At 41.4% G+C, this 27,436-nt stretch overlaps 1 protein-coding gene across 2 annotated transcripts in view; it reads right to left on the reverse strand.

Moving 5' to 3' along the window:
- Window positions 1-27,436, reverse strand: part of AGT (angiotensinogen) — an 85,222-nt gene that overhangs the window by 11,467 nt on the left and 46,319 nt on the right. For both annotated transcript variants that reach the window (XM_029594189.1, XM_029594188.1), the window contains exons 3-4: window positions 26,279-26,546; window positions 4,247-4,391 (exon numbers count right to left, since the gene is read on the reverse strand). In XM_029594189.1, coding sequence (XP_029450049.1) covers window positions 4,247-4,391; window positions 26,279-26,546 — 413 coding nt within the window. The remainder of the gene's footprint in view (window positions 1-4,246; window positions 4,392-26,278; window positions 26,547-27,436) is intronic.

Genomic DNA, 27,436 nt, shown 5'->3' on the forward strand with positions numbered 1-27,436 from the left:
TTCCGGTGCGCGCCTGGGAGAAAAGGGGTTCCTGGGCCGATGACGTCTTCGTCCTTTGCCACAGGTCCCCTCCAATTTTATTACCCCAGGGGCAAGTCCATTTTAGGGGGAAAAGCAGATGCTTGTGGCCAGGTGGTGGGGTGACTCCCTTTCTTGTGTGCAGCTGTGCAGTGTAGTGCTGGTGCTGGCTGGGACAAAGACTGCAGGACACAGGTCTGGGTGTTCAAAAATAACATTTACTGATTTCTTTAAAAGTAATCAATGGCCAGGTGAGATAAATGGATGTACAGAGGAGTGTAAAGTGTTCCTGGGGATTCCTAACTCTCTGGAAATGAGGGCTTTATGGTTCCCTACTCTGGATGGCTTCTTTCTAAACCACAGGGAATCTTCTTAAAGGGTTTCACAGTCCTGTCACCGTTACCCAGCCTAGGCCTGTGTCCCAAGAGGGGGAATATCCTGTGTACAGACTTCTCTGCTCCTCTTTTGTTTCTTTAGTTGCTTTGTTGAGCCTCTCTGCAGGAAAAGCCTGCACAGGCACACTGTCCAAGCTTCAGACTGAGAGGGGAGGTGACAAAAAAAACTCCTCTCCACCAAAATAGCAGAATTCACTAAATTCCAAATATATTCTGGAGCCGACTGTCCCTGCAACTTTTCTCTGACTCTCGAAGAGAAATAGCAGGGCTTGGTGACCTGGCCTCTGGATCTAGGGGGTAATCTTTATCCAGAGCACCAAGCTGTCACCCAGCCAAAATAATTCTTAATGCAGTCAAAATCCTAATGAAGCTTTACCTATATTGGCACCCAACCTGGCAGTAGGGTTGCCATCCAGCTTCATATTTTCAGGACAGGTTGATCGTCCTGGTTTTATGCCATTGCATGCTGGGACTTATTCTAATTTACCTATTGTATTCCCTCAGAAAATCAAGACTACAAGTACCTGCATGCAGAGGAGTAATACTACAATTGGATCAACCTGCCCTGAAAATCTGGAGCCAGTTGGCAACCCTGCATGGCAGGGGGTGTACAGGAATCCCAAAAGTATACTGGGTGAGGCTGTAGGTCTCAACAAAAGGAACCCACTCAAACGAGGGCTCCTCACTTCCCAAACCCTGAACTCAAATGCCATTCTGGTGCTAGTCCTAGACCCTAGTTATAAGCAGGGTCCACCCACTCAGCTGCCTTTAGAGGAGGAGCTACAAAAATGGTATTTCCTCTAGCTGGTTGTTATCTGTAGGGACTAGGTAACATCTAGTGGCCAACCCGTAGGGGCGCCACATGTAACTATCTCCCCAAATCCTCCACAATAATGACTGTAGTAAAAAATGTTTTTAGTTTTTCTGCTATGGCCTTATGTTTTTTGAGTGTTCCTTTTATTCCCTGGTCACTGAATGACTCCCTCATAGGTTTTTTATTTTTAATGTACTTGAAAAAGTTTTAATTATTACCTTATGTCTCTGGCATTTTCCCCTCCAATTCTTTCTTGGCCTACTTTATTAATGTTTTGCATATAATTTGGCAGTGCTTATATGCTTTCCCATTTTCCTCAATAGGTCCTGCTTTACATTTTTTATAATGTAAAGCAGGACCTAATGGCTTTAAAATCCTCTCACAGTACCATTTATCCATGGTGGCAGTTACTTTTTCTTTAAACTTTAAAAATTATTTATGGGGTCCGAGGAGAAAGAGAGAGAGTGGGACTCTGGAGTTGCCCCAGCACTGAGAGACTAACCTTGCCCTGCAATTTGGAGGTGAGAGACCCCGGAACATCTCGAATCCAGCTGAGAGGTTCAGCGGGGGGTGGAGTCCCAGTGACGTCATCGGCCAGCGTCTGCCGATAAAATCGGATGGCAGACACTGTGAAACCGGGAGTCCGAGGAGAAAGAGAGAGAGTGGGACTCTGGAGTTGCCCCAACACTGGGAGACTAACCTTGTCCTGCAATTTGGAGGTGAGAGACCCCGGAACATCTCGAATCCAGCTGAGAGGTTCGGCGGGGGTGGAGTCCCAGTGACGTCATCGACCACCGTCTGCCGATAAAATCGGACGGCAGACGGTGCATCGTAAGGGGCGCTCCGTAAGGGGCGCGTGGCTTGGTCCGGCTTAGGCCGGCGGAGGCTGGGAGGCTGGCCCAACTCATTGCCCCTCTATCTCTATATTTCTTTTAGTATATTGTAGATTTATGAGAGTAATGTGAAATCTTTATAGTTGTTGTTTGTACTTTTTTTTGGTTTAGTATGCCTCATACAAAAAGAAAAGGTGAGGTCAGACAGGAAGCCTCGACCCCTGTAAGACCTTCCTTAATGCAAACAACTATGACAGGTTTTTTTTCACCAGCAGAATTAAATTCCCCGGAGAGTCCCGTTAAAGGAGGAGATGTAAAGCAAGTCCCCTCTCTTCTGGGAGAAGTCAGTCTGAGTCCCGGGGCTCCACTTACATCTACTCCACCTTGGTTTACTGCAACCACCACTGATCTAGGCTCAGATCCCCGATGGGATTCGTCAGAGGCTCTGAGCCTGTTTGGGGGAGATCATGGTTTAGGTATGGCAGTAAAGGAAAAGGAAGGATTTTCAATCCTTTCTTCTAGCAAGGTGGGAATTAGTGAAGGGGTTTTCCCTTCTAGAGGAACAGATCTTACCCCCCCCTTTGGGGAATCAAAGCAGTCAGGAATTCTGTTTAGTTCAAACGTTGAGTCCTTTGCCTACTACATTGGAAATCCACAAAGAGTAACAATGGATATGATATGGCAGGCTGTAGTAGCATTACAAACAAATATTTCAAACTTGAACAGTAGTATAAAAGATATGCAAACTGCTTTGCTTAATTTGAATCCTATAGTTACAAGTCATATGGGGTCCTTGGCAAAAGTTGAGGAAGAGATAAAACAAATTAAAAATGTTCAGTCATCTATAGTTCAGGGAGAGATGAATTTGACTAGGAAAGTTGAAAATATAGAGAACTCTATAAGATATACCAATTTAAGAATTGTCAACTTTCCTAAATGCAAATTGATATCCCCTAGAGAACAATTGAGGAATTACTTTCTGAAGGTTTTGTCTTTAACCCCAGAAAGTATTCCATTGATATTAAATGTTTATTTTATTAGTTGGAAAACTGAGGAAAATTTAGATCAGGGAGTAGGTGATACTTCATTAAATGTAACAGAACTTATAGAAACTTCCTTAAGTTCTCAGGTTGAAAAAAGAGGTACTCTTATGGTTAAATTTAACCTTTCATCTGAAAGGGATAACATTTTAAAATTGTTTCTTGTGAAAAGAACCTCTTTATACCTGGGTCAAAAGGTTTGGATATATCCAGACTTAGCCAAAGAAACTCAAATAAGAAGGAAAAAATTCTTGTTGTTGGCAAATCAAGCTAGAACATTTGGTATACATGTTATTGTAAGATTTCATTGCAAATGTATAATGCGCACAGGAGGAGAAAGATTTGTGTATTATGAACCGGAACATCTGGAGAGATTCCTGGAAGCTAGACATAACCAAGGGGAGGAAGCTGGGTCCTAAATACAATTGGATATAAAATTAAGTTTTCTGCTTTACTCTCATCTATTTGGTAAAATTTGCTTTATTTTATTGTTTGGATAGGATTCCCTTATAGTTTTGTAATAGGGAAAGGATATTAAAATGTTGTAAAAAGTAGTTATATAAATGGAATTTATGAATCCTGTTTTCCCGATTTGGTATTAAAGAAAGAAAAAAAAATTATTTATTCGTTTGTATTCCATTGTATGCAGCATGATTGTAATTTGTGTCTACATGCCAGTCCTCTGGTATGAAGGCATATTTGATTGATAGGTTATAGATTACCACTACTATTTCTGCTATTTCGTATTTGAACTCTGGGGTGATCCTGGTGATTTGCTATTATTTAATTTGTCTATCACTTCTTCCATGTTCATATTAAGGGCATGCAGTATTTTTTGTTTTCATTTCATTTCATTTCATTGGTGTATCTCATTTTTTGTGCACCAAATGTGTTTTTTATATTATAACATTTGATAAGCACTAAAACAGAAAAATAAAATTACATTTCATTTATTTAAAAAAAAAAAAAAAATACATTGAAACAAATACCATTTTCAAACCAAAGTGTAGCCCTAGTACACCCAACATGCTACGTTAGTGTCCATGCACTATTTAATGATAGGTGGTTTATGTGTAGATTTTTCCTTTGCTATAAACTTGATGAAAGACCTTGCACTGCATGCTTTCAATGGCTTGACGTCCTTACCTTTCCAATGTTAAGATGTGCATCACTTATTTTACTGTAATCTGCATTTTCCCCCAGCAAGGTGGAGACATTCATGTTCCTGAGGATTTCTTGAAAGTTATAGCAGCTCTCAATCCTGAGCTTTGGTAAAGTTAAATTAAGATATCTGTGGAGGAAAACATGATGTTAAAGAAGTAAATTGTTTTTGCAATGCAAATAAAAACAGGATATTCACAGAAGTAGTTCCAAAGTAGCTCCCTTAGCAACGCTAAAAGTGCAAAACCTGGGTCATGTTAGGCTGCTACCTCAATCTGGGCTAAAGATCTTTCAGTTTTAAGCTACTGTGTTGGGATGGGAGGCATCCCAACCCAGTAGCTTAAAATGCCTTTCCACTGTATCAGTTGGAGTTGAATTTAGAAGAGAGAAAGGAAAGAGTTGTGACTTCTTGTTGACTATAGCATGGTAAAAAAAACCCACGTATACATTAAAAAAGCACCCTAGCTTTTAATTTTGGCAGGACTGGGAAGCAAGCAGGAGGCTAGCATGGCCCTTTAACTTAACTTTTTAAATATGTGTAGCCAGATCCCCCGAGTGGGTAATGAGCCTCAATCAGTGCTACCCGACACTAAACTAGGGGGCCGATGCAATACAGTGTGCTTAACCCAGTGCACTGTATAACCTGCAGTTGGATGCGGATTGTATAGGCGCTGACTAATCCCCTTATGCGATGAGGGGATTAGCACCTCTACAACACATGTCCAACATGGAGTGAAACTAATAGTGCTCTTCACATGCAAATGCATATCAATGAGGCTATTAGCTATTCACTCCCTATGCCAAAAAAAAAAATATATATATATATATGCGTCTAGGATGTACATTTTAGCGTTCAGAAATTAATGCCTGCCCGGAGCAGGCATTAATTGCTGAGCGCTACTAAAACTAGTACAGAAAAGCAGAAAAAACTACTTTTCTGTACTGCCCCCCAACACTTCAATATTGATTTATACATGCCTTCAGGTTGGGAGAATGGACGCTGAATTTATCAGCATCCATTTTCCTACCCCTGCATGTGCGCTGGTTAGGAAAATGGGACACTGATAAATTCAGCATTTGTTTTCTTAACCGGCGGACAGTCACCGACAGCGGACCTCTCTCCGGCTCGCGCTGTCAAGGAGGTGCTAGGGGCGCACAATTGCCCTTAGCGCCTCCTCGACAGCGCGAGCCCTAATTTAAATACTGCATCTCGCCCCCAGGAGAGGTGCCTGGGGGTGCGTTATGAAAGCGGATGCTAAACACACAGCGCTGCTTTCAGCACATTTTTTGCATCGGCTCCTAGGCCTGGCCACTGCCAACTCCATCATTGCGGTGGCTGAAGAAGAGGGCCCCACCGAAGCAAAGCCACCATATACACAAGTAACATACCTACGTTCGTTGCTTTTGCAGGATAAAAAAGAACAGCATATATATATAAAAGTTGGCCCCAGCTCAGAATGCCCCTGGCCTGCCCCTTTTTTATACAAGAAAATGTAGTTGTGCACCATTACTTGCACTTGTATGTTTGAGATTTATAAAATAGCATTTATGCAAATATGTATTATTTACACACACATTTGCTAATTTGCTTGCACACAACCTTTTGAAAATTCACCTTTATCTGGCCAAGCAAGATGAGACAACTGTAAACCTAACCAGCAATATTCAAAAGATATCCAGTTAATTTTAAAGTAACCTGGCTAAAAGGAGTAGGATGATCATCCCACTGAATATGTGGGACAAGTTATCTGGCTACCTGTAGCCAGATAACTTGTCCACTCACTGGCTTACTGAATATTATGTAGTCGGGGTCCTTCATTTTCAATTTAAACTGATTTTCACCCATAAATTCCAGTATTTTTCGAAAGGTGATTAAAAAGGATGATTTAAAAGCTTCTCCAGAGCTGTAGATGCAGTGTTTCAAGGCCTCCAGCCACTGCTGGAAGCTACTGTGGGGCAAATTTCAAGTATTCCCCCCCACCCCACCATCAGTTAAAGCACTTACTCTCTAGTGCCATCCATGCTGTTTCCAGTCCCTCCTCCTCCTCCTCCCCAAAGCAGCCAAAGTTCCTGCTGTCTGGTACTGCAAACGTGTTTGAAGCAGGCCCTGTCCACCTGACGTTCTTCATTGCAGGCTCCCTTGCCTTGCACAATAACAGAACTGCAGTGCAGAAGTATAGTGCATACTAATGAAGGAAGGAGAAGACTGGAGCCTCCACTGGTAAGGATTAATGCTACTGCAATGCAGGGGGGTTGAGGAGAGAGAGACATGCTAGGCAGGGAATGGGTGGTTGGGACGGCCAATCTACTTCATATTGTTTTAGTGTCCTGGCTTCTGTCCACCAAAATAAACTACAGTATTTACCCGAAAAGAAGAGTCATTTTTTTAGCTGATTTTCTCCTGTTTTTGTTCTTGCTCTAATAAACCCTGATAAGTTCTAGGGAAAAATAAAGAACAATAAAAACCGAAAATGAAGGTCCCTATATATAGTTTAAAGCTAGAGTCCTCCAACTATCAGCTTGCTAATTTCTAGGTTCTCTACTTCCTCTTTTCTCTTATTCTCGTCACAAGCCCACAGATAAGTAAAACATTAAACATTTGTAAACAATTAGAAAACAAGGGTAACATCTGGAAGTTATGTATGCTAATGCACAAAGGGGTAGATTTTAAAAGCCCTGAGCGCGTAAATCCTGCCAGATTTACGCACGCAGGGCACTCACGCGCCGGCGCGCCTAAGTCCCGGGGCTTAGTAAAAGGGGCGGGAGGGGGCGTGTCGGCAGGCCCGGTGTTTGTCCGGGGGCGTGGCGATGGTTCGGGGGTGGGCAGGGAGTGCGGTCCCGAGTCCCCCCGCAATGCAGCCTGTGCGGCTACGCGCATATCTTATAAAATCCGGCGTACTTTTGTTTGCGCCGGTTGCGCAAACTTTTTTAAGATCTACCTCAGCGTATAAGAAATAAAGACCTAGATCTAAAGGCAGTCATGGACTTGGACAGAGTAGCTTTCATGTGATAAATTGGAGACATGATACGTAGAAAGCCACAACTGAGATATTGTAATTCTGGGCTACAATCTACTCAGAAAAGACAGAGTAAGAATTAAAGGAGGAGGAGTGGTGCTATATATAAAAAAGTAATATTAAAACAGAAGTGCAGTGCCTATGAGGTAAGGAGAAGGCACAGTGGGTTAATCTGAAAAGAGAGAATGGAATATCCATTGGTGAAATATATAGACTCCTTTTGCAGGCAGAAGAAATAGATAGAGGATATTCACATAATTTCTATGAAAGGAGAGGTGTGGATGCTAGGTGATTTAGCCAAGGTAATGGAAAAACTAGTTAACTCCAGACTTTCAGACTACCTCGAAGAACACAAAATTCTGTTCCCGACCCAATATGGTTTCCGAAAATCTTTAAGTACTGAATCACTACTCATATCCCTGACTGGCTACCTTATCATGGTCCTGGATAAAGGTCATGCTTACTTACTGATCCTCCTGGACCTCTCAGCTGCTTTTGATACGGTTAACCACTCCACTCTACTAAATCAATTAGCGAACATTGGAATAACAGGAACAGCATTGTCTTGGTTCAAATCGTTCCTGGGGAACAGAGGCTACAAGGTCAAATTACACAACAAAGAATCTCAGCATTATCCTTCCTCTTTGGGAGTTCCGCAGGGCTCCTCCCTCTCACCCATGCTCTTTAATATTTACCTGCTCCCCCGCTGCCAACTGCTAACCAAATTAAACCTTAAAAACTTTCTATACGCAGATGATGTCCAGATCGTCATCCCCCTCAAAGAATCCTACACAAAAACTCTAGAATTCTGGGAAACTTGTTTTCAAAAAATCGATGGACTCCTCTCCAGTCTAAACCTAATACTAAATTCTTCAAAAAGCAAACTCCGCGAACTTCGCTTTTTGAAGCGAACTTCAAAAAGCCCCCCCCCCCAGCAGCAAGAGGGGGGCTTCCCAGTCTTTTGCATTTGAGTGTCACATGTATGATTTTTTACCCACCGGTGAGAAGTTGTACATGTGCATGCGATGCAAAGAGCTCCTGGCTCTCAGAGAACGAGTCCAATCTCTGGAGGCTAGAGTGGCAGACCTGGAGGAGCTGAGGCAGACAGAGAGGTATATAGATGAGACCTTCAGGGACATGGTAGTCAAGTCCCAACTTCAGACTGGCAGCCCTGGTGCTGCCTTGGAGGAAGAAGGTCTCATGATGGGAGAGCACCAACCAGGTACAGCAGGAAAGGATCCTGTAGCAAGGACCTGCTCTCCAGGTGATGCATTGTCCTTTCACACTGAGGATATCTCCCCAAGGCCTACTGCCCAGGAGGGAAGGGTTAGGTCGGCCGTCATAGTTGATGATTTGATTATTAGGAATGTAGATAGCTGGGTGGCTGGTGGGCGTGAGGATCGCCTGGTAACATGCCTACCTGGTGCGAAGGTGGCGGACCTCACGTATCACCTAGATAGGATTTCAGACAGTGCTGGGGAGGAGCCGGCTGTCGTGGTACATGTGGGCACCAATGAAATAGGAAAATGTGGGAGGGAGGTTCTGGAAGCCAAATTTAGGCTCTTAGGTAGAAAGCTTAAATCCAGAACCTCCCAGGGTAGCATTCTCTGAAATGCTCCCTGTTCCACGCGCAGGTCACCAGAGGCAGGCAGAGCTCCGGAGTCTCAATGTGTGGATGAGACGATGGTGTAAGGAAGAGGGATTCAGTTTTGTTAGGAACTGGGGAACCTTTTGGGGAAGGGGGAGTCTCTTCCGAAGGGATGGGCTCCACCTTAATCAGAGTGGAACCAGACTGCTGGCGCCAACCTTTAAAAAGGAGATAGAGCAGTTTTTAAACTAGAACAAAGGGGAAAGCCGACAGTCACTCAGCAGTGCATGGTTCGGAGAGAGGTATCTTCAAAGGATACTAATGATGCATTAGAATTAGGGCATCCCAACAGTGAGGTTCCAATAATAAGAAAAGTAGTCCAAGTGCCTGTAAATAAAAACTCACCTGAGCTAAAAAAATTCTAACTTATCCCTATCAATTAAAAAGCAGAATGAAAATACAAACAAATACAAACTTTGAAATGTTTGTATGCTAATGCCAGAAGTCTAAGAAGTAAGATGGGAGAATTAGAATGTATAGCAGTGAATGATGAAATAGACTTAATTGGCATCTCAGAGACAATGGGACAGTGCTATACCGGGGTACAAATTATATCGCAATGACAGAGAGGAGCACTCAGGAGGAGGTGTGGCGCTTTATGTCCGGGATGGTATAGAGTCCAACAGGATAAACATCCTGCATGAGACTAAATACAAAATTGAATCTTTATGGGTAGAAATCCCTTGTGTGTCGGGGAAGATTATAGTGATAGGGGTATACTACCGTCCATCTGGTCAAGATGGTGAGACTGACAGTGAAATGCTAATAGAAATTAGGGAAGCTAACCAAATTGGTAGTGCAGTAATAATGGGAGACTTCAATTACCCCAATATTGACTGGGTAAATGTATCATCGGGTCACGTTAGAGAGATAACGTTCCTGGATGGAATAAATGATAGCTTTATGGAGCAATTGGTTCACGAACCGACGAGAGAGAGGAGCAATTTTAGATCTAATTCTCAGTGGAGCACAGGACTTGGTGAGAGAGGTAACAGTGGTGGGGCCGCTTGGCAATAGTGATCATAATTTGATCAAATTTGATTTAATGACTGGAAGAGGAACAGTGTGCAAATCCAAGGCTCTTGTGCTAAACTTTCAAAAATGAGAAAAATTGTTAGAAAAAAACCGAAAGGAGCAGCTACAAAAGTAAAAAATATCCAAGAGGCGTGGTCATTGTTAAAAAATACCATTCTGGAAGCACAGTCCAGATGTATTCCACCCATTAAGAAAGGTGGAAAGAAGACAAAACGATTACCGGCATGGTTAAAAGGGGAGGTGAAAGAAGCTATTTTAGCCAAAAGATCTTCATTCAAAAATTGGAAGAAGGATCCAACAGAAGAAAATAGGATAAAGCATAAACATTGGCAAGTTAAATGTAAGACATTGATAAGACAGGCTAAGAGAGAATTTGAAAAGAAGTTGGCTGTAGAGGCAAAAACTCACAGTAAAAACTTTTTAAAATATATCCGAAGCAGAAAGCCTGTGAAGGGAGTCAGTTGGACTGTTAGATGATCGAGGGGTTAAAGGGGCACTTAGAGAAGATAAGGCCATTGCGGAAAGATTAAATGATTTCTTTGCTTCGGTGTTTACTGAAGAGGATGTTGGGGAGGTACCTGTAATGGAGAAGGTTTTCATGGGTACTGATTCAGATGGACTGAATCAAATCACGGTAAACCTAGAAGATGTGGTAGGCCTGATTGACAAACTGAAGAGTAGTAAATCACCTGGACCAGATGGTATACACCCCAGAGTTCTGAAGGAACTAAAAAATGAAATTTCAGAACTATTAGTAAACATTTGTAACCTATCATTAAAATCATCCATTGTACCTGAAGACTGGAGGATAGCAAATGTAACCCCAATATTTAAAAAGGGCTCCAGGGGCGATCCGGGAAACTACAGACCGGTTAGCCTGACTTCAGTGCCAGGAAAAATAGTGGAAAGTGTTCTAAACATCAAAATCACAGAACATATAGAAAGACATGGTTTAATGGAACAAAGTAAGCATGGCTTTACCCAGGGCAAGTCTTGCCTCACAAATCTGCTTCACTTTTTTGAAGGAGTTAATAAACATGTGGATAAAGGTGAACCGGTAGATATAGTATACTTGGATTTTCAGAAGGCGTTTGACAGAGTTCCTCATGAGAGGCTTCTAGGAAAAGTAAAAAGTCATGGGATAGGTGGCGATGTCCTTTCGTGGATTGCAAACTGGCTAAAAGACAGGAAACAGAGAGTAGGATTAAATGGACAATTTTCTCAGTGGAAGGGAGTAGACAGTGGAGTGCCTCAGGGATCTGTATTGGGACCCTTACTTTTCAATATATTTATAAATGATCTGGAAAGAAATACGACGAGTGAGATAATCAAATTTGCAGATGACACAAAATTGTTCAGAGTAGTTAAATCACAAGCAGATTGTGATAAATTGCAGGAAGACCTTGTGAGACTGGAAAATTGGGCATCCAAATGGCAGATGAAATTTAATGTGGATAAGTGCAAGGTGATGCATATAGGGAAAAATAACCCATGCTATAATTACACAATGTGGGTTCCATATTAGGTGCTACAACCCAAGAAAGAGAAAATGGCGCCGGCCGTACGGCAACACGATTCGAGTGCAGGAGGTCGTTCCCGGACCCCCGCTGGACTTTTGGCAAGTCTTGTGGGGGTCAGAAGGCCCCCCAAGCTGGCCAAAAGGCCCTGGAGGTCCAGCGGGGGTCCGGGAACGACCTCCTGCACTCGAATCGTGTTGCCGTAATGAAAAATGGCCGGCGCCATGGCCGGCACCATTTTTCATTACGGCAACACGATTCGAGTGCAGGAGGTCGTTCCCGGACCCCCGCTGGACTTTTGGCAAGTCTTGTGGGGGTCAGGAGGCCCCCCCAAGCTGGCCAAAAGTCCCTGGGGGTCCAGCAGGGGTCCGGGAGCGATCTTCTACGCTCGTGACGTCGGGGACAGGAACCAAAATGGCGCCGGCGCTACCTTTGCCCTGTCATATGACAGTATTCAACAATAAATAGTGACATATAAATATATATTTTTCTCAATCTTTATTGATGACAAAAAAATATATAAAACCCTTAAACAATTTTATTCTAAATATACCCCGGATCACCACATTTACCCCGGATCACCACATTTAAAAATATACCAATACCATATTCTTACATACCATCCATTCAACACACTCACACAACAACCTATATAAAAAAATTTTTTTAAACAAACAATTCCTTAGAATTCACATGAGCTGGTTCATATCTTCTATAAGCAGCAAGAGTCCAATTCCACCAAAAATTTTTCTTCTTTGTTCCCAAAAACATCAGATACTTCAATATATCCTTTTATCCTCTCTCTTATCCTCTCGACATGTTTCGCCTCTTGTCAGGCTTCTTCAGGAGAGCTTGTGTAAAGTCTCCTGCTGCTTATATTTTAATCTTCAATCGGTATCCAAAGGAATCAATTTTCTACAAACATTTCACAAATTTAATTAATATTTTATAAAGAATTTCTTTAAATATAACATTTTACAAAATATACTAAAATATTTCATCATTAGCTATATTACCTGAACGTCCTAGCTAATCTCTCCTGGACGTACAGCAGATATCCCCGACTCTTTTTTCACCATTTAAATACATCTTACTTCACCTAGAGACAAGTAATTTAAGAGACTTTAACCTTTCCAAACCCAAAGAGAAAATTCCACACATACTTAGACTATATAAGAGAATCCTACCTTTTCTTAATTTCAGCAAAAACGCCATGACCAAGCCTTCAGAAAACGTCCAAACCGAGTGAGTCAGCGGAAGTGTGACTTACCACATCCTCCAAACTTTTAAAGTCCATCGAACCAATCACAACAGAGAATGTCTCCACACTCCACCCCTCAAATACCCGCGAAAATCAAACCTATCAGTACAATGGTTTGTTTCCACACAACAATTCTCAAAATTCAGAGACACGCCACCCAATCAATTTTATCATTTAATCCCTTTGGCCACATAGTTCCCAAAGAGAAGATCCAACGCTGCTCCGTTTGTAATAATTTCTTATTCAAATTACCTCCACGTCTACTACAGATCTCCTGCAAAACAAAAAACGAAGCTCTTCTACCAAATGCTGTTGTTCCCGCCAATGTTTTACCAAAGGTGCCGTCTCCACTCCATTTCTAATTCTGCTACAGTGTTCGAGTATACGAAGTCTAATTACTCTTGATGTCTTTCCGACATAAAAAAGCCCACAAGGGCACTGTATTATATAAACCACTGACCGTGTCTGACATGTTGTAAAATCTCGTAAAAAATACGGTTTTCCCGAAACCGGGTGAATGAAGGATTGAAGTGATAAAGATAATTTACATACACTACATCTTGAACAGGGAAAATGACCAGCTTCACACCTATCTTCTTTCTTTTCAACACCAATATCCGAGTGTACCAATATATCTTTAAGATTCCTCGATCTTCTAAACGAAAAAAGCGGAGGATCCATCAGTCCTGTAAACCCACTTACAAGATGCCAGTGATCTTTAATCACTTGTATCAAATCACCTACTCTATTTGAATAGGGTAACACGCAAACTAACGAAGGTGTCTTATGTTCTCTTTTAGGGTCCAGTAACAAATCCCTATTCATGTATCGGGCTCTTTTGTATGCCCGATGAATTATACGTTTAGGATACCCCCTTTTATCAAACCTTTCCTGTAAATCTTTCGCATGAGTCTTAAATGTAGTAATATCGGAACAAATCCTCCTAATCCTAAAAAATTGCCCAACTGGGATATTTTCCCTAATATGCCTCGGATGAAAACTACTAAAATGTAATAACCCATTCCTATCTATTTCCTTCCGATACAGCTCAGTTACTAATATCCCATCCTTTTTACCCACTTTCATGTCTAAAAAGGAAACCCATTGTGTCTGAATATCACAGGTAAATTTAAGATTGATATCATATCCGAGATATGATTTTTTTGAAACCCGATTGGCTTTACAAAAATTTTTCAGATTGATGAAATTAAAGATATTTTTCCAGGGACAAGAGAATTTAAATATTGATAGTTCAATTGTTAAAAATCCATCGGTTTGGATACCTCCGGGTCCAGTTCACCCATTGATGGTAGCGTTTGAGGAGGTAGTAGAGCGAGACTTGAAACAAAAAAAGGCGGAACAACGATTTCCTTTTTGGAATTTGCAGAAAGAAGAGTATGAGGCATTGGTTAAATTGAGTCAAGATTCAAATTTGGTGTTTAAACCTGCTGACAAAGGGGGCTCTTTGGTAATTTTAGATAGACAACAGTATATTCAAGAAGTACATCGACAATTGGGGGATAAAAAATTCTATAGACGATTGGACATTGATCCGACTGTAACATTGGCCTCTCAGATCGCTGAGGTGATTACAGAAGCACTCAGTGTGGGATGGGTAACAATAAAAGAAGCAGCGTTTTTGGTTAATCGGAACCCCCAAATTCCTGTCTTTTGTATATTGCCAAAGGTGCACAAATCTTTGCAATCCCCCCCAGGAAGACCTATAGTGGCCGGAATCGGCTCTGTGTTGGAACCTCTATCGATCTATGTAGATCATTTTTTAAGACCTTTTGTCTCTATGGCTAGATCATATATAAGAGATTCTTCTCATTTGATAACGGTATTGAGAAGTCTTTCTGATATATCGGAGTCCACTTTGTTAATATCGATGGATGTTGAATCTTTGTATTCAAATATTCCCCAGAGGGCGACAATTCAGTTAATAGAGAAGGTTTTGGATACAAGGATTGATAAGCGGGTTCCGACGCATTTTCTGGTTGAGTTAGCCACCATTGCACTTACTCAGAATTATTTTTTGTTTCAGGATGATTTTTATCAACAGGTCCATGGAACCGCTATGGGTGCCACAATGGCGCCTGACCTTGCTTGTTTGTATGTGACATCTTTTGAGGAACAGTTTGTTTACTCTTCACAATGGTACAAACAGGTAAGGTTATGGTGTCGATACATCGATGATATCTTTATTGTTTGGTCTGGAACTGAGAGTGAATTTAATAATTTTTTTCAATATTTGAATACTCAAGATATCAATCTTAAATTTACCTGTGATATTCAGACACAATGGGTTTCCTTTTTAGACATGAAAGTGGGTAAAAAGGATGGGATATTAGTAACTGAGCTGTATCGGAAGGAAATAGATAGGAATGGGTTATTACATTTTAGTAGTTTTCATCCGAGGCATATTAGGGAAAATATCCCAGTTGGGCAATTTTTTAGGATTAGGAGGATTTGTTCCGATATTACTACATTTAAGACTCATGCGAAAGATTTACAGGAAAGGTTTGATAAAAGGGGGTATCCTAAACGTATAATTCATCGGGCATACAAAAGAGCCCGATACATGAATAGGGATTTGTTACTGGACCCTAAAAGAGAACATAAGACACCTTCGTTAGTTTGCGTGTTACCCTATTCAAATAGAGTAGGTGATTTGATACAAGTGATTAAAGATCACTGGCATCTTGTAAGTGGGTTTACAGGAATGATGGATCCTCCGCTTTTTTCGTTTAGAAGATCGAGGAATCTTAAAGATATATTGGTACACTCGGATATTGGTGTTGAAAAGAAAGAAGATAGGTGTGAAGCTGGTCATTTTCCCTGTTCAAGATGTAGTGTATGTAAATTATCTTTATCACTTCAATCCTTCATTCACCCGGTTTCGGGAAAACCGTATTTTTTACGAGATTTTACAACATGTCAGACACGGTCAGTGGTTTATATAATACAGTGCCCTTGTGGGCTTTTTTATGTCGGAAAGACATCAAGAGTAATTAGACTTCGTATACTCGAACACTGTAGCAGAATTAGAAATGGAGTGGAGACGGCACCTTTGGTAAAACATTGGCGGGAACAACAGCATTTGGTAGAAGAGCTTCGTTTTTTTGTTTTGCAGGAGATCTGTAGTAGACGTGGAGGTAATTTGAATAAGAAATTATTACAAACGGAGCAGCGTTGGATCTTCTCTTTGGGAACTATGTGGCCAAAGGGATTAAATGATAAAATTGATTGGGTGGCGTGTCTCTGAATTTTGAGAATTGTTGTGTGGAAACAAACCATTGTACTGATAGGTTTGATTTTCGCGGGTATTTGAGGGGTGGAGTGTGGAGACATTCTCTGTTGTGATTGGTTCGATGGACTTTAAAAGTTTGGAGGATGTGGTAAGTCACACTTCCGCTGACTCACTCGGTTTGGACGTTTTCTGAAGGCTTGGTCATGGCGTTTTTGCTGAAATTAAGAAAAGGTAGGATTCTCTTATATAGTCTAAGTATGTGTGGAATTTTCTCTTTGGGGTTTGGAAAGGTTAAAGTCTCTTAAATTACTTGTCTCTAGGTGAAGTAAGATGTATTTAAATGGTGAAAAAAGAGTCGGGGATATCTGCTGTACGTCCAGGAGAGATTAGCTAGGACGTTCAGGTAATATAGCTAATGATGAAATATTTTAGTATATTTTGTAAAATGTTATATTTAAAGAAATTCTTTATAAAATATTAATTAAATTTGTGAAATGTTTGTAGAAAATTGATTCCTTTGGATACCGATTGAAGATTAAAATATAAGCAGCAGGAGACTTTACACAAGCTCTCCTGAAGAAGCCTGACAAGAGGCGAAACATGTCGAGAGGATAAGAGAGAGGATAAAAGGATATATTGAAGTATCTGACGTTTTTGGGAACAAAGAAGAAAAATTTTTGGTGGAATTGGACTCTTTCTGCTTATAGAAGATATGAACCAGCTCATGTGAATTCTAAGGAATTGTTTGTTTAAAAAATTTTTTTTATATAGGTTGTTGTGTGAGTGTGTTGAATGGATGGTATGTAAGAATATGGTATTGGTATATTTTTAAATGTGGTGATCCGGGGTAAATGTGGTGATCCGGGGTATATTTAGAATAAAATTGTTTAAGGGTTTTATATATTTTTTTGTCATCAATAAAGATTGAGAAAAATATATATTTATATGTCACTATTTATTGTTGAATACTATTGTTGTGTGATATATTAGATTAATTGCCAGAAGTATTGTATCCTGTCATATGACAGGGCAAAGGTAGCGCCGGCGCCATTTTCTATCAACGCACTCGTGGCCCGAGAGTGGAAGATCACAACGGGACCCTCCACTGGACCCCAGGTAATTTAAGACATTTTGGGGGGGTTCGGGAGGGTGGGGGATTTATTTTAAAGGGTCAGGGTGGATTTTAGGGATGTTTTAGTGTGCCGGATTTCCCGCCCTCCCCCGATTTACGATTTACATGATATTTTAAAAAACAAAACCGCGACGATCCGATTCCTTCCTCCCCCCAGCCAAAATCGATCGTTAAGACGATCGATCACACGATTCACATCCCTAATAGCAACTTGTCTTGGTGGTTTGTTTTTTTTAGTGTCTACTTTGTATACTATTGTCAATTGCAGCTAATGATATATTTTCACAATGTTGCCTAACTAGGCATAGCTGGCTTCTGTTACTTAATGACCCAGACAGAGGATTGATGACTAAAAGAAAGATGCAGATGTGAAAAGTGAGAAGCACTCTGCTGTGATCTCTTTCATACAATGATAAGGACTAAATGATGACTACCAGGCAAAGTATAACACTTTGCCCAAACTGGTTGTCCAAACTGGTTGCCAGTCCGTGTGGTCTCCCTGGGTTGTGCAGGAGGACATGGCAGATCTTCAGGTAGAGCTGGAACAAAGTCAACTGGGATGACATAATGTAGAGCAATATTATGAAATACACAACAGACAAGCCCTATCTTTGCTACTCTGACTGGGCCATACATTAAAGCTTCCTCCATTTTCTCCAAACAGTGAAATCTACTTTCTAAAACTCCAAAGGTGTGTTCAATGGCACAGTGGGTAGAACATAAAGCCTCTTCTCTGTTGGTGTGTTGGAAATAGTGGCAGGCGTGAGAAGCCAGGTCCTGGAACCATATCCGAAATCTCCTGTGGCAAAGAGATGAATGGCTGCACCACTTACACCACCGTAACTTTGTTAATCACTGATAACCCACAGCATCCTATAACACACTAGAAGCTAAGCTATAGCTTGACATGAGCCTTGAAAGGCTATTTAAAAAACCAAACGTCCATGCTGCCTTTTACAGTAATGCTATATGTCCACTATAGCACTTTGTTATGCTGTGTCAGATCATCATGAATGGAGACCTGCATCTGGGCTTCCTACACAATTTTAACATGTCACTTACATACAACCAAGCAATCTCTACCAATTTCTTTCACTCCTATAACACTGAAGAAGTACATCACAGCTACCTCTCATGTCATTGCAGAAAAACATTAACCTAGTGGTATGACTGTTCATGTCCCTGGCAGTTCTGCAGTATGTCCTCCAGAGAAACATATTTGTGAGACATGTGACAGTGATTAGGATTGGCCCAAAATATACATTCCCAAGCTTCAGTTGAACCCGTGTAACTCCGTGATGGTAAAGGAAAACTGTGGCTCATATCCTGGCTGCCAGAGCACAAGTGCTGCAGACTGAATAGTGATATGGGCATTGTTAGCTGAGAGAGCACTAACAGGGCACACTTGACCCATGAGTCCCTGCACTGTGGACCCTAATAGGTTTTGGTTGACAAGTGACATTTCAACAGCTCCAAGAAAGAGGATTTAAACAGCCACTTGTTTTAAGTAGACAAGTTGAAACACTGTAGTGCTTGGTGATACACTGTCTTTAGTGGAAACTGCATTGTATGGGCATGCTAAAATAGCAGGCCTCTACAGCATTGAGAAGGAAACCTGGGCCCTGCCACTATGGCTTATTTACTAGGGATATGAATCGTTTTTTGATGATTTAAAATATCATCCGATATATTTTAAATCGTCAAAAATCGTTAGGGCCACGATACAATACCAATTCCCCCGATTTATCGTCAAAAAATCGTAAATCGGGGGAAGGGGGAGGGCAGGAAAACCGGCACACTAAAACCCCCTAAAACCCACCCCCGACCCTTTAAATTAAATCCCCCACCCTCACGAACCCCCCCCAAATGCCTTAAATTATCTGGGGGTCCAGCGGCGGTCCGGAACGGCAGCGGTCCGGAATGGCCTCCTGCAATTGAATCGTGTTGTCTTCAGCCGGCGCCATTTTTCAAAATGGCGGCGGCCATAGACCAACACGATTCGACTGCAGGAGGTCGTTCTGGACCCCCGCTGGACTTTTGGCAAGTCTTGTGGGGGTCAGGAGGCCCCCCCAAGCTGGCCAAAAGTCCCTGGGGGTCCAGCGGGGGTCCGGAAAACGATCTCCTGCCGCGAATCGTTTTCCGTACGGAAAATGGCGCCGGCAGGAGATCGACTGCAGGAGGTCGTTCAGTGGGGGTTCCGGACCGCCGCTGAACGACCTCCTGCAGTCGATCTCCTGCCGGCGCCATTTTCCGTACGGAAAACGATTCGCGGCAGGAGATCGTTTTCTGGACCCCCGCTGGACCCCCAGGGACTTTTGGCCAGCTTGGGGGGGCCTCCTGACCCCCACAAGACTTGCCAAAAGTCCAGCGGGGGTCCGGAACGACCTCCTGCAGTCGAATCGTGTTGGTCTATGGCTGCCGCCATTTTGCGCCGCCATTTTGAAAAATGGCGCCAGCTGAAGACAACACGATTCAATTGCAGGAGGCCGTTCCGGACCGCTGCCGTTCCGGACCGCCGCTGGACCCCCAGGTAATTTAAGGCATTTGGGGGGGGGGGGGTTCGGGAGGGTGGGAGATTTAATTTAAAGGGTCGGGGTGGGTTTTAAGGGGTTTTAGTGTGCCGGCTCACGATTTTCACGATTTTCACGATACTTTAAACACCCAAACGGCAACAATACGATTCCCTCCCCCTCCCAGCCGAAATCGATCGTTAAGACGATCGAGGACACGATTCACATCTCTATTATTTACATAAATGTGCAAGATACTTGTCATATAACTGATGCAGTCACATACCTGACAGACCCCCATGTGACTGCCATTTGCTGTAAACATATAGCTTGAGAGAACATAAGAAAATGCCATACTGGGTCAGACCAAGGGTCCATCAAGCCCAGCATCCTGTTTCCAACAGTGGCCAATCCAGGCCATAAGAACCTGGCAAGTACCCAAAAACTAAGTCTATTCCATGTAACCATTGCTAATGGCAGTGGCTATTCTCTAAGTGAACTTAATAGCAGGTAATGGACTTCTCCTCCAAGAACTTATCCAATCCTTTTTTAAACACAGCTATACTAACTGCACGAACCACATTCTCTGGCAACAAATTCCAGAGTTTAATTGTGCGTTGAGTAAAAAAGAACTTTCTCCGATTAGTTTTAAATGTGCCCCATGCTAACTTCATGGAGTGTCCCCTAGTCCTTCTACTATCCGAAAGAGTAAATAACCAATTCACATCTACCCGTTCTAGACCTCTCATGATTTTAAACACCTCTATCATATCCCCCCTCAGTCGTCTCTTCTCCAAGCTGAAAAGTCCTAACCTCTTTAGTCTTTCCTCATAGGGGAGTTGTTCCATTCCCCTTATCATTTTGGTAGCCCTTCTCTGTACCTTCTCCATCGCAATTATATCTTTTTAGAGATGCGGCGACCAGAATTGTACACAGTATTCAAGGTGCGGTCTCACCATGGAGCGATACAGAGGCATTATGACATTTTCCGTTTTATTCATCATTCCTTTTCTAATAATTCCCAACATTCTGTTTGCTTTTTTGACTGCCGCAGCACACTGAACCGACGATTTCAATGTGTTATCCACTATGACACCTAGATCTCTTTCTTGGGTTGTAGCACCTAATATGGAACCCAACATTGTGTAATTATAGCATGGGTTATTTTTCCCTATATGCATCACCTTGCACTTATCCACATTAAATTTCATCTGCCATTTGGATGCCCAATTTTCCAGTCTCACAAGGTCTTCCTGCAATTTATCACAATCTGCTTGTGATTTAACTACTCTGCACAATTTTGTGTCATCTGCAAATTTGATTATCTCACTCGTCGTATTTCTTTCCAGATCATTTATAAATATATTGAACAGTAAGGGTCCCAACACAGAACCCTGAGGTACTCCACTGTCCACTCCCTTCCACTGAGAAAATTGCCCATTTAATCCTACTCTCTGTTTCCTGTCTTTTAGCCAGTTTGCAATCCACGAAAGGACATCGCCACCTATCCCATGACTTTTTACTTTTCCTAGAAGCCTCTCATGAGGAACTTTGTCAAACGCCTTCTGAAAATCCAAGTATACTATATCTACCGGTTCACCTTTATCCACATGTTTATTAACTCCTTCAAAAAGTGAAGCAGATTTGTGAGGCAAGACTTGCCCTGGGTAAAGCCATGCTGACTTTGTTCCATTAAACCATGTCTTTCTATATGTTCTGTGATTTTGATGTTTATAACACTTTCCACTATTTTTCCTGGCACTGAAGTCAGGCTAACCGGTCTGTAGTTTCCCGGATCGCCCCTGGAGCCCTTTTTAAATATTGGGGTTACATTTGCTATCCTCCAGTCTTCAGGTACAATGGATGATTTTAATGATAAGTTACAAATTTTTACTAATAGGTCTGAAATTTCATTTTTTAGTTCCTTCAGAACTCTGGGGTGTATACCATCCGGTCCAGGTGATTTACTACTCTTCAGTTTGTCAATCAGGCCTACCACATCTTCTAGGTTCACCGTGATTTGATTCAGTCCATCTGAATCATTACCCATGAAAACCTTCTCCATTACGGGTACCTCCCCAACATCCTCTTCAGTAAACACCGAAGCAAAGAAATCATTTAATCTTTCCGCGATGGCCTTATCTTCTCTAAGTGCCCCTTTAACCCCTCGATCATCTAACGGTCCAACTGACTCCCTCACAGGCTTTCTGCTTCGGATATATTTAAAAAAGTTTTTACTGTGAGTTTTTGCCTCTACAGCCAACTTCTTTTCAAATGATGATAGAAAGAAGCAATTTTCAAATGATGATAGAAAGAAGCAATTCTCTTACTTATTAGTCGACCATCACCATACAGGCCATCTTCAAACAGTCCAGATTGCCTAAGTAAAAGATTGCCTAAGAAGAAAGGAATCATGTGCAGCTCTCAGGAACCTGGCCACTACATCAAGGATGTGCATTCGAGTGTCACAGATCACTTGCATATTCATGGAGTAGAAGAGCTTTTGGTTGTGGTAGATCTCCTGTCTGTGATGGGGTGGGATGAGGGCTACATGAGTGCAGTCTGTAGCTCCTAGAACATATGTAAAGTTTGCTATGGCATAAAAACCTCTCTTCAAGCCTAGCAAGTCCTGCCTTTCATGAGGGAATCTTATGTAATAATGAATGAGGCTGCGTCAGCTCTTAGGATATGGCACAGACAGTGGTAAAAAGATGTTTGCGACATTCCCATGATGACCCCAACTGTAGTTTGAAATGAGCAGATGCCATAAAATGCAGGGCACACAATAGTTTGGTAAGGCATGGTATAGCATGGGACCTTTCTGTGACTAGATCCAGATCCCCTCTGAGTTCTTGATATAAATCCATGATAGCCTGAGAGTTCAGATGATACCTCTTAACCACATGCTGTTCTGGCATCCCCAGTAATATGGTGTGTGGATAAAAGATGTGTACAGCCTGAATGCCTTCCTGCATGGCAAGCCCAGACAAGGGCCATCCTGCTCCACCAGTGGTGCTTCCAGCTCAGGCTCCAGTGTGGGTACTTCCCTAGGAGGCGATGGAACCTCTCTTACTTATTAGGGTTGTTGTTGTTGAGCTGCCTGAAGCATCGAGTATCCCAATACTAGTACACTGCCACTTAACCTGGCTGTGGAAAGACAGGGCAGGTAACAAAATGTGTTTTTATTGGTTCAGCAGGGCTGCAAAAGAGTATCAGCGAGATGGCCTCATTTTATCGCCTGCGATAACTATTGCTATTGCATGATAAAAACATTTTTCACCTTACCACAAATAAAAAAAAGTGTTATTTCCCACATTAAATCTGTCATTATAATGTAATATTTTATTGTGAAATGTGATAGAAGTCCCTCATTTACATAATTTTCTTGAATTTGCATACTCATTAGCATATTTAAATACTAATGTGTTAAGCAACATGCATTAGTATCATGTTATTGCACACTAGACCAGCTTAGTGTACGATAATGCCCTATTGCAGCTTGATGCATCACCAGTAAACTTGTACCTGAGGCAATGGAGAGAAAAGTGACTTGCCCTAGGTCACAAGAAGTGGCAGTGGGATATGATCTGTGGTTTCCTTGGTTCATAGCCGGTTCCTCTAACCACTAAGCTACTCCTCAACTCTGGTGTTGTATTAGTTCTCTGCTCATACTGAAACCTTTCCCACATTCAGAACATGCAAAAATCTCTTCTGTGCATGTTTTCTGTTGTGCCTGCATTTGTACCTTCCTACTGACGGTTTTGATATAGTGTGTATATTGTCTATCTTCAATATCATTTTTCCCAAGGGAGCCGGTGCTTTGCTAATGAGGCCACAGAATGGTTTAAAATAAGTCAGCCTGTAAGGAACTAGGTGAGCATGAGCCCCTCTTGCTATGGTACAACCTCATGAGCAGGGCCTCAAAGCCAACACCAATGGCGGGTGAGCGTGTCTTAGCATGGGCCAGACTAAGACAGAGTTCAAGAGTCTAAACCAAGGCAAAGCTGAGGCTGAGGATCTGGCTTAGGCAAGGCTGATAGCTTGACCCAAGGCGGCTGGCTTGAGACAAGGCTGACAGCTTGAGACAAAGTTTATGGCTTGCACAGAATGAGGCTGAAGACTGAAGTGAACCTGAAGACTGAACGAGAGCTGAAGACTGAAGCAGGGCTGAAGACTAACAACTGAAGCAAGGCTGACAGCTGAAGTGAAGCTGATGGAGAGCTGAGAGAAGGAATAAGCTGAAGACTGGAACTAACAGACACAAAGCGAGCCCGGAACCAGAAGACCAACTTGCTAAGGCAAAGCTGAGAGTCTGAAGAGCCCTTTTATAGGGTAAGTGGCAAGGACATCATCCAAGGGCATCATGGGCTTTTCCCACCTGCACATGCATATAAGAGGCAGGAGCAGCAGAAGCATCTGCTGCATGAACCAGGAACATCGGGTGAGTAGAGCCACTCATGGGACCTCCCCATGAGCAGTGAACATAACACAAACTCAGAAAAATTGTTAGCCTGGAACATAACCTTGCCCCCAAGGATCCAGATTGATCCTTGGGAGGCTTAAAAGGGATTGCTAGGATAGGGCAAGTATTTAGGCAACTAGATGGCTGAGGGATGCAGGATGTTACAAGACCCCCAAGGTGGTATATCTGGAACATGGAAGGTAGACAGAGTATCAGCAAGACCCCCCAATATAGTGTACTTGGGGTATGGCAGGTAAGCAGAGTCTCAGTAAGACCACTAAGGTGGTACATCTAGGGCATGGCAGCTAGGCAGAGTGGCAGCTATAGTTATCAGTTAAGATCCTGCCTGTACCTGTTGTTTGCTCAGCATTTCCATTCAGTCTTGAATGGAAACATAAATAAATGAGACAAAAATATTTGTTTCATTCGTGGGTATCCTCCATTCATTTTGGGGGTCCATGAATGAAACAAAAATGGACCCATTCATTGCATTTTTACCCATTTGTTTCAAATGAATGTACATCCCTACTTCCAACCACTGAAGTGATATGACCTGATGACCAATAGGAAGAGAATATACAAGCTGTGGATGGCTGCTTTAGATGTATGCGGTGACTCAATTACAGCTCTCCAGTCTTTGAGAAACATGACACTGTTGATGGAGAAAGATATGCCATGGCATAAATTTAATGGTATGGGCTGTCAAGTCCTTTTAATGCTGTCTATATTTGTATCTTTCCATAGATGTTAATATAGCAGTATAAAAGAGAGATTAAAGAGACACAGGAACATGCCACCCCAAGCAGATTTCATTTCAAAACATGGACCCCTGTTGGGGCTCACAGGGGATGACTATTAATGGTTTCAAGCACTGAATTTAAATTGCAAAGAAAGATTTCTCAACAAATTTTGATTCCAATAATTCTATTGTGAAACAATTAACTATAACACATTGGACCAATGATTATAAGCAGAGCTCATTCATAATGGTTCCTTTATGTTTGGCATTACACAACACTGAATATTATAAAACTTGTTGGGAAAATACTTTTACATAGTAAAAGGTATACACCTTTTAGTCCAAAAAATGAGGACATACTGTTTAAAGAAATATATGTGGACAATAAAATGAAATCATAGTAATAAGAAGAAGAGCATAGAATCAAATGTTATTTTAATTTATTTCAAAAACTTGCAATGCCCCCTGGTGCCCCAATGTTGCCTCCTGATCAACCACTGGGGTTTGTATCCTCCTTGGGAACCCAACTTTGCCTCTGGGTGGGTGGGATTTCCTTTGCTTGGGTTTATAGCTCTGGTAGGCTCATGGCTTACTCATTGTTCAGTGATTAAAACTCTCAGTGATTCTAATTTACCCTGAAGGGACTACCTCTTCTCAGCCACAAGGCCAAAACCCTTGGATACTGGGGTTTTCAGAACAGAGAAATGGCCAGGCAGGATGGAAGAATTGCTCTCTTTCCATAATCCTGCCTGGCCATTTCTCTGTTCTGAAAACCCCAGTATCCAAGGGTTCAAACCTTCCTTGTTGTTCATGGTGAGATTTGTTTGATAAGACTGTCTTTCAGTATATTTCTAACACAAATCCCCTTTTTATTCAAAGTTCTACAATTTAGGACTCTGCCATTATTTGTTTGTGAAATATTTCACTGTGAATGAGCAGCAATAGTCAGGAGATTGTCACATGCAAATCCCTAACTTGAAACATAAATTAGACAGCAAAAACATGCATAAGTTATACCACTTTTTAAAACAAACATACATGCATAAATTTGCTTTGCAAATTATCCCACCAAAACCCTACACATAATTATATCTGCTATTATATGCACAGAAATTTTTCATGCATACTTTGAAAATGCAAATAAAGTAGATGCGTATATTTCAACTCCTATCTATCCCTATCCCTGGGAATACCTCTGCTCAGTCTGGGTAAACTTATGTGCATACATGACATACAAGCTTAAGATTTCCTGCATATTAGTCAGGCAATATTATATCAGGTCTTTTTTGTGGGTAAAGTACCAGTTTATCCACAAAAATGCCTTTGAAAATTATCTACCCTATGCATTGAACAATTTATTTCTTATTTGAAAACAATATTGACAGAAAAATTCATACTACTAGCTGGTATATTTCAGGGTGTTTGTGTGAATAGGTTATACTTCACCTGTTTGACATTTTTCCCAACCATATAGGAAAAGAATCTCTGGAAAGAGATGACTCAATTCTGTCCAAGCTGTTCCCATTGGTGGGCTGCACCAACAACAGAAAATCATTCTTGCTGAGGGGAATGTGAATCACTGACAAGTTCTCCTTGTCATCACTTTTGTAGTTGAACATGCCAGTTATGGTGATCATGGGCACGGAAATCTTTTTGTTTGAATCAATCCAAAAATCCTGTGGTTGGTTAACTTGGAAAGCATTCTTCACTGTCACTGAGGAAAGAAGCAATAGAAACAGGAAAAGACTTTTCAGCAGGTGAATGTCAATTATTTCATAGGTTATTTGTGCTGTGATATCCATTTCAAGATATCCAAGTAAGAATGTAGTTATGCTGAATTACTCAGTATTTATTTATTATTTTATTTATTTAATTTTCTATACTGATATTCTGGTACAATCATACCGGTTTACAGCAATATAAAATACATAAAATAACATCACAGTTTAAATTGTAAATAAAAATTGGCAAAACAAAATAGAAAATTAAAAAATTGGAGATAATAAAACAATAAAGGGAAAATATTTATTTATTTTCTCATTTTATATATCGTTGCTCAAAAAATGATGACAACGGTTTGCAAAACCCTCATACATATATTCATGGTCAATGGTCATATACTATGTGTTCAGTATTTACCTTATTGTTTGATTCTGCAGTGTATACATATTCTATTTCATAATCATAGTCTAGTTCATAATCATAAATATTCTAGGAAATTGCACTACATCTGTTACATATTCATGGGTTTTCTAGCTTGACCTATCAGAGATTAAAGGTTCTAGTCCTACTAACAATGCACTTCACATCATTCATTTCATTATTTATTTATTTATTTATTTAAGGCTTTTATATACTGACTTTCTTGATACAGATCAAATCAACTCGGTTTACATCGAACGAAGCAGAAACAATAACCAACCATATAACAAGACAGTTTGAAGGAGCATAAAAGTTACATTCTAACAAGGTTGCCTTAACTGGGAGAAGGAAAAAAAGAGGGGGAGAACGAAGATAAATTACTATATACAATAAACAATAAATTACTATTTACAATGGAGAATGGAAGGGAGGCATGATAATTCTAGGTCAGGCTGTTGAGCT

Source organism: Rhinatrema bivittatum, chromosome 3 (assembly GCF_901001135.1).
Source record: "Rhinatrema bivittatum chromosome 3, aRhiBiv1.1, whole genome shotgun sequence".
NCBI lineage: Eukaryota > Metazoa > Chordata > Amphibia > Gymnophiona > Rhinatrematidae > Rhinatrema > Rhinatrema bivittatum.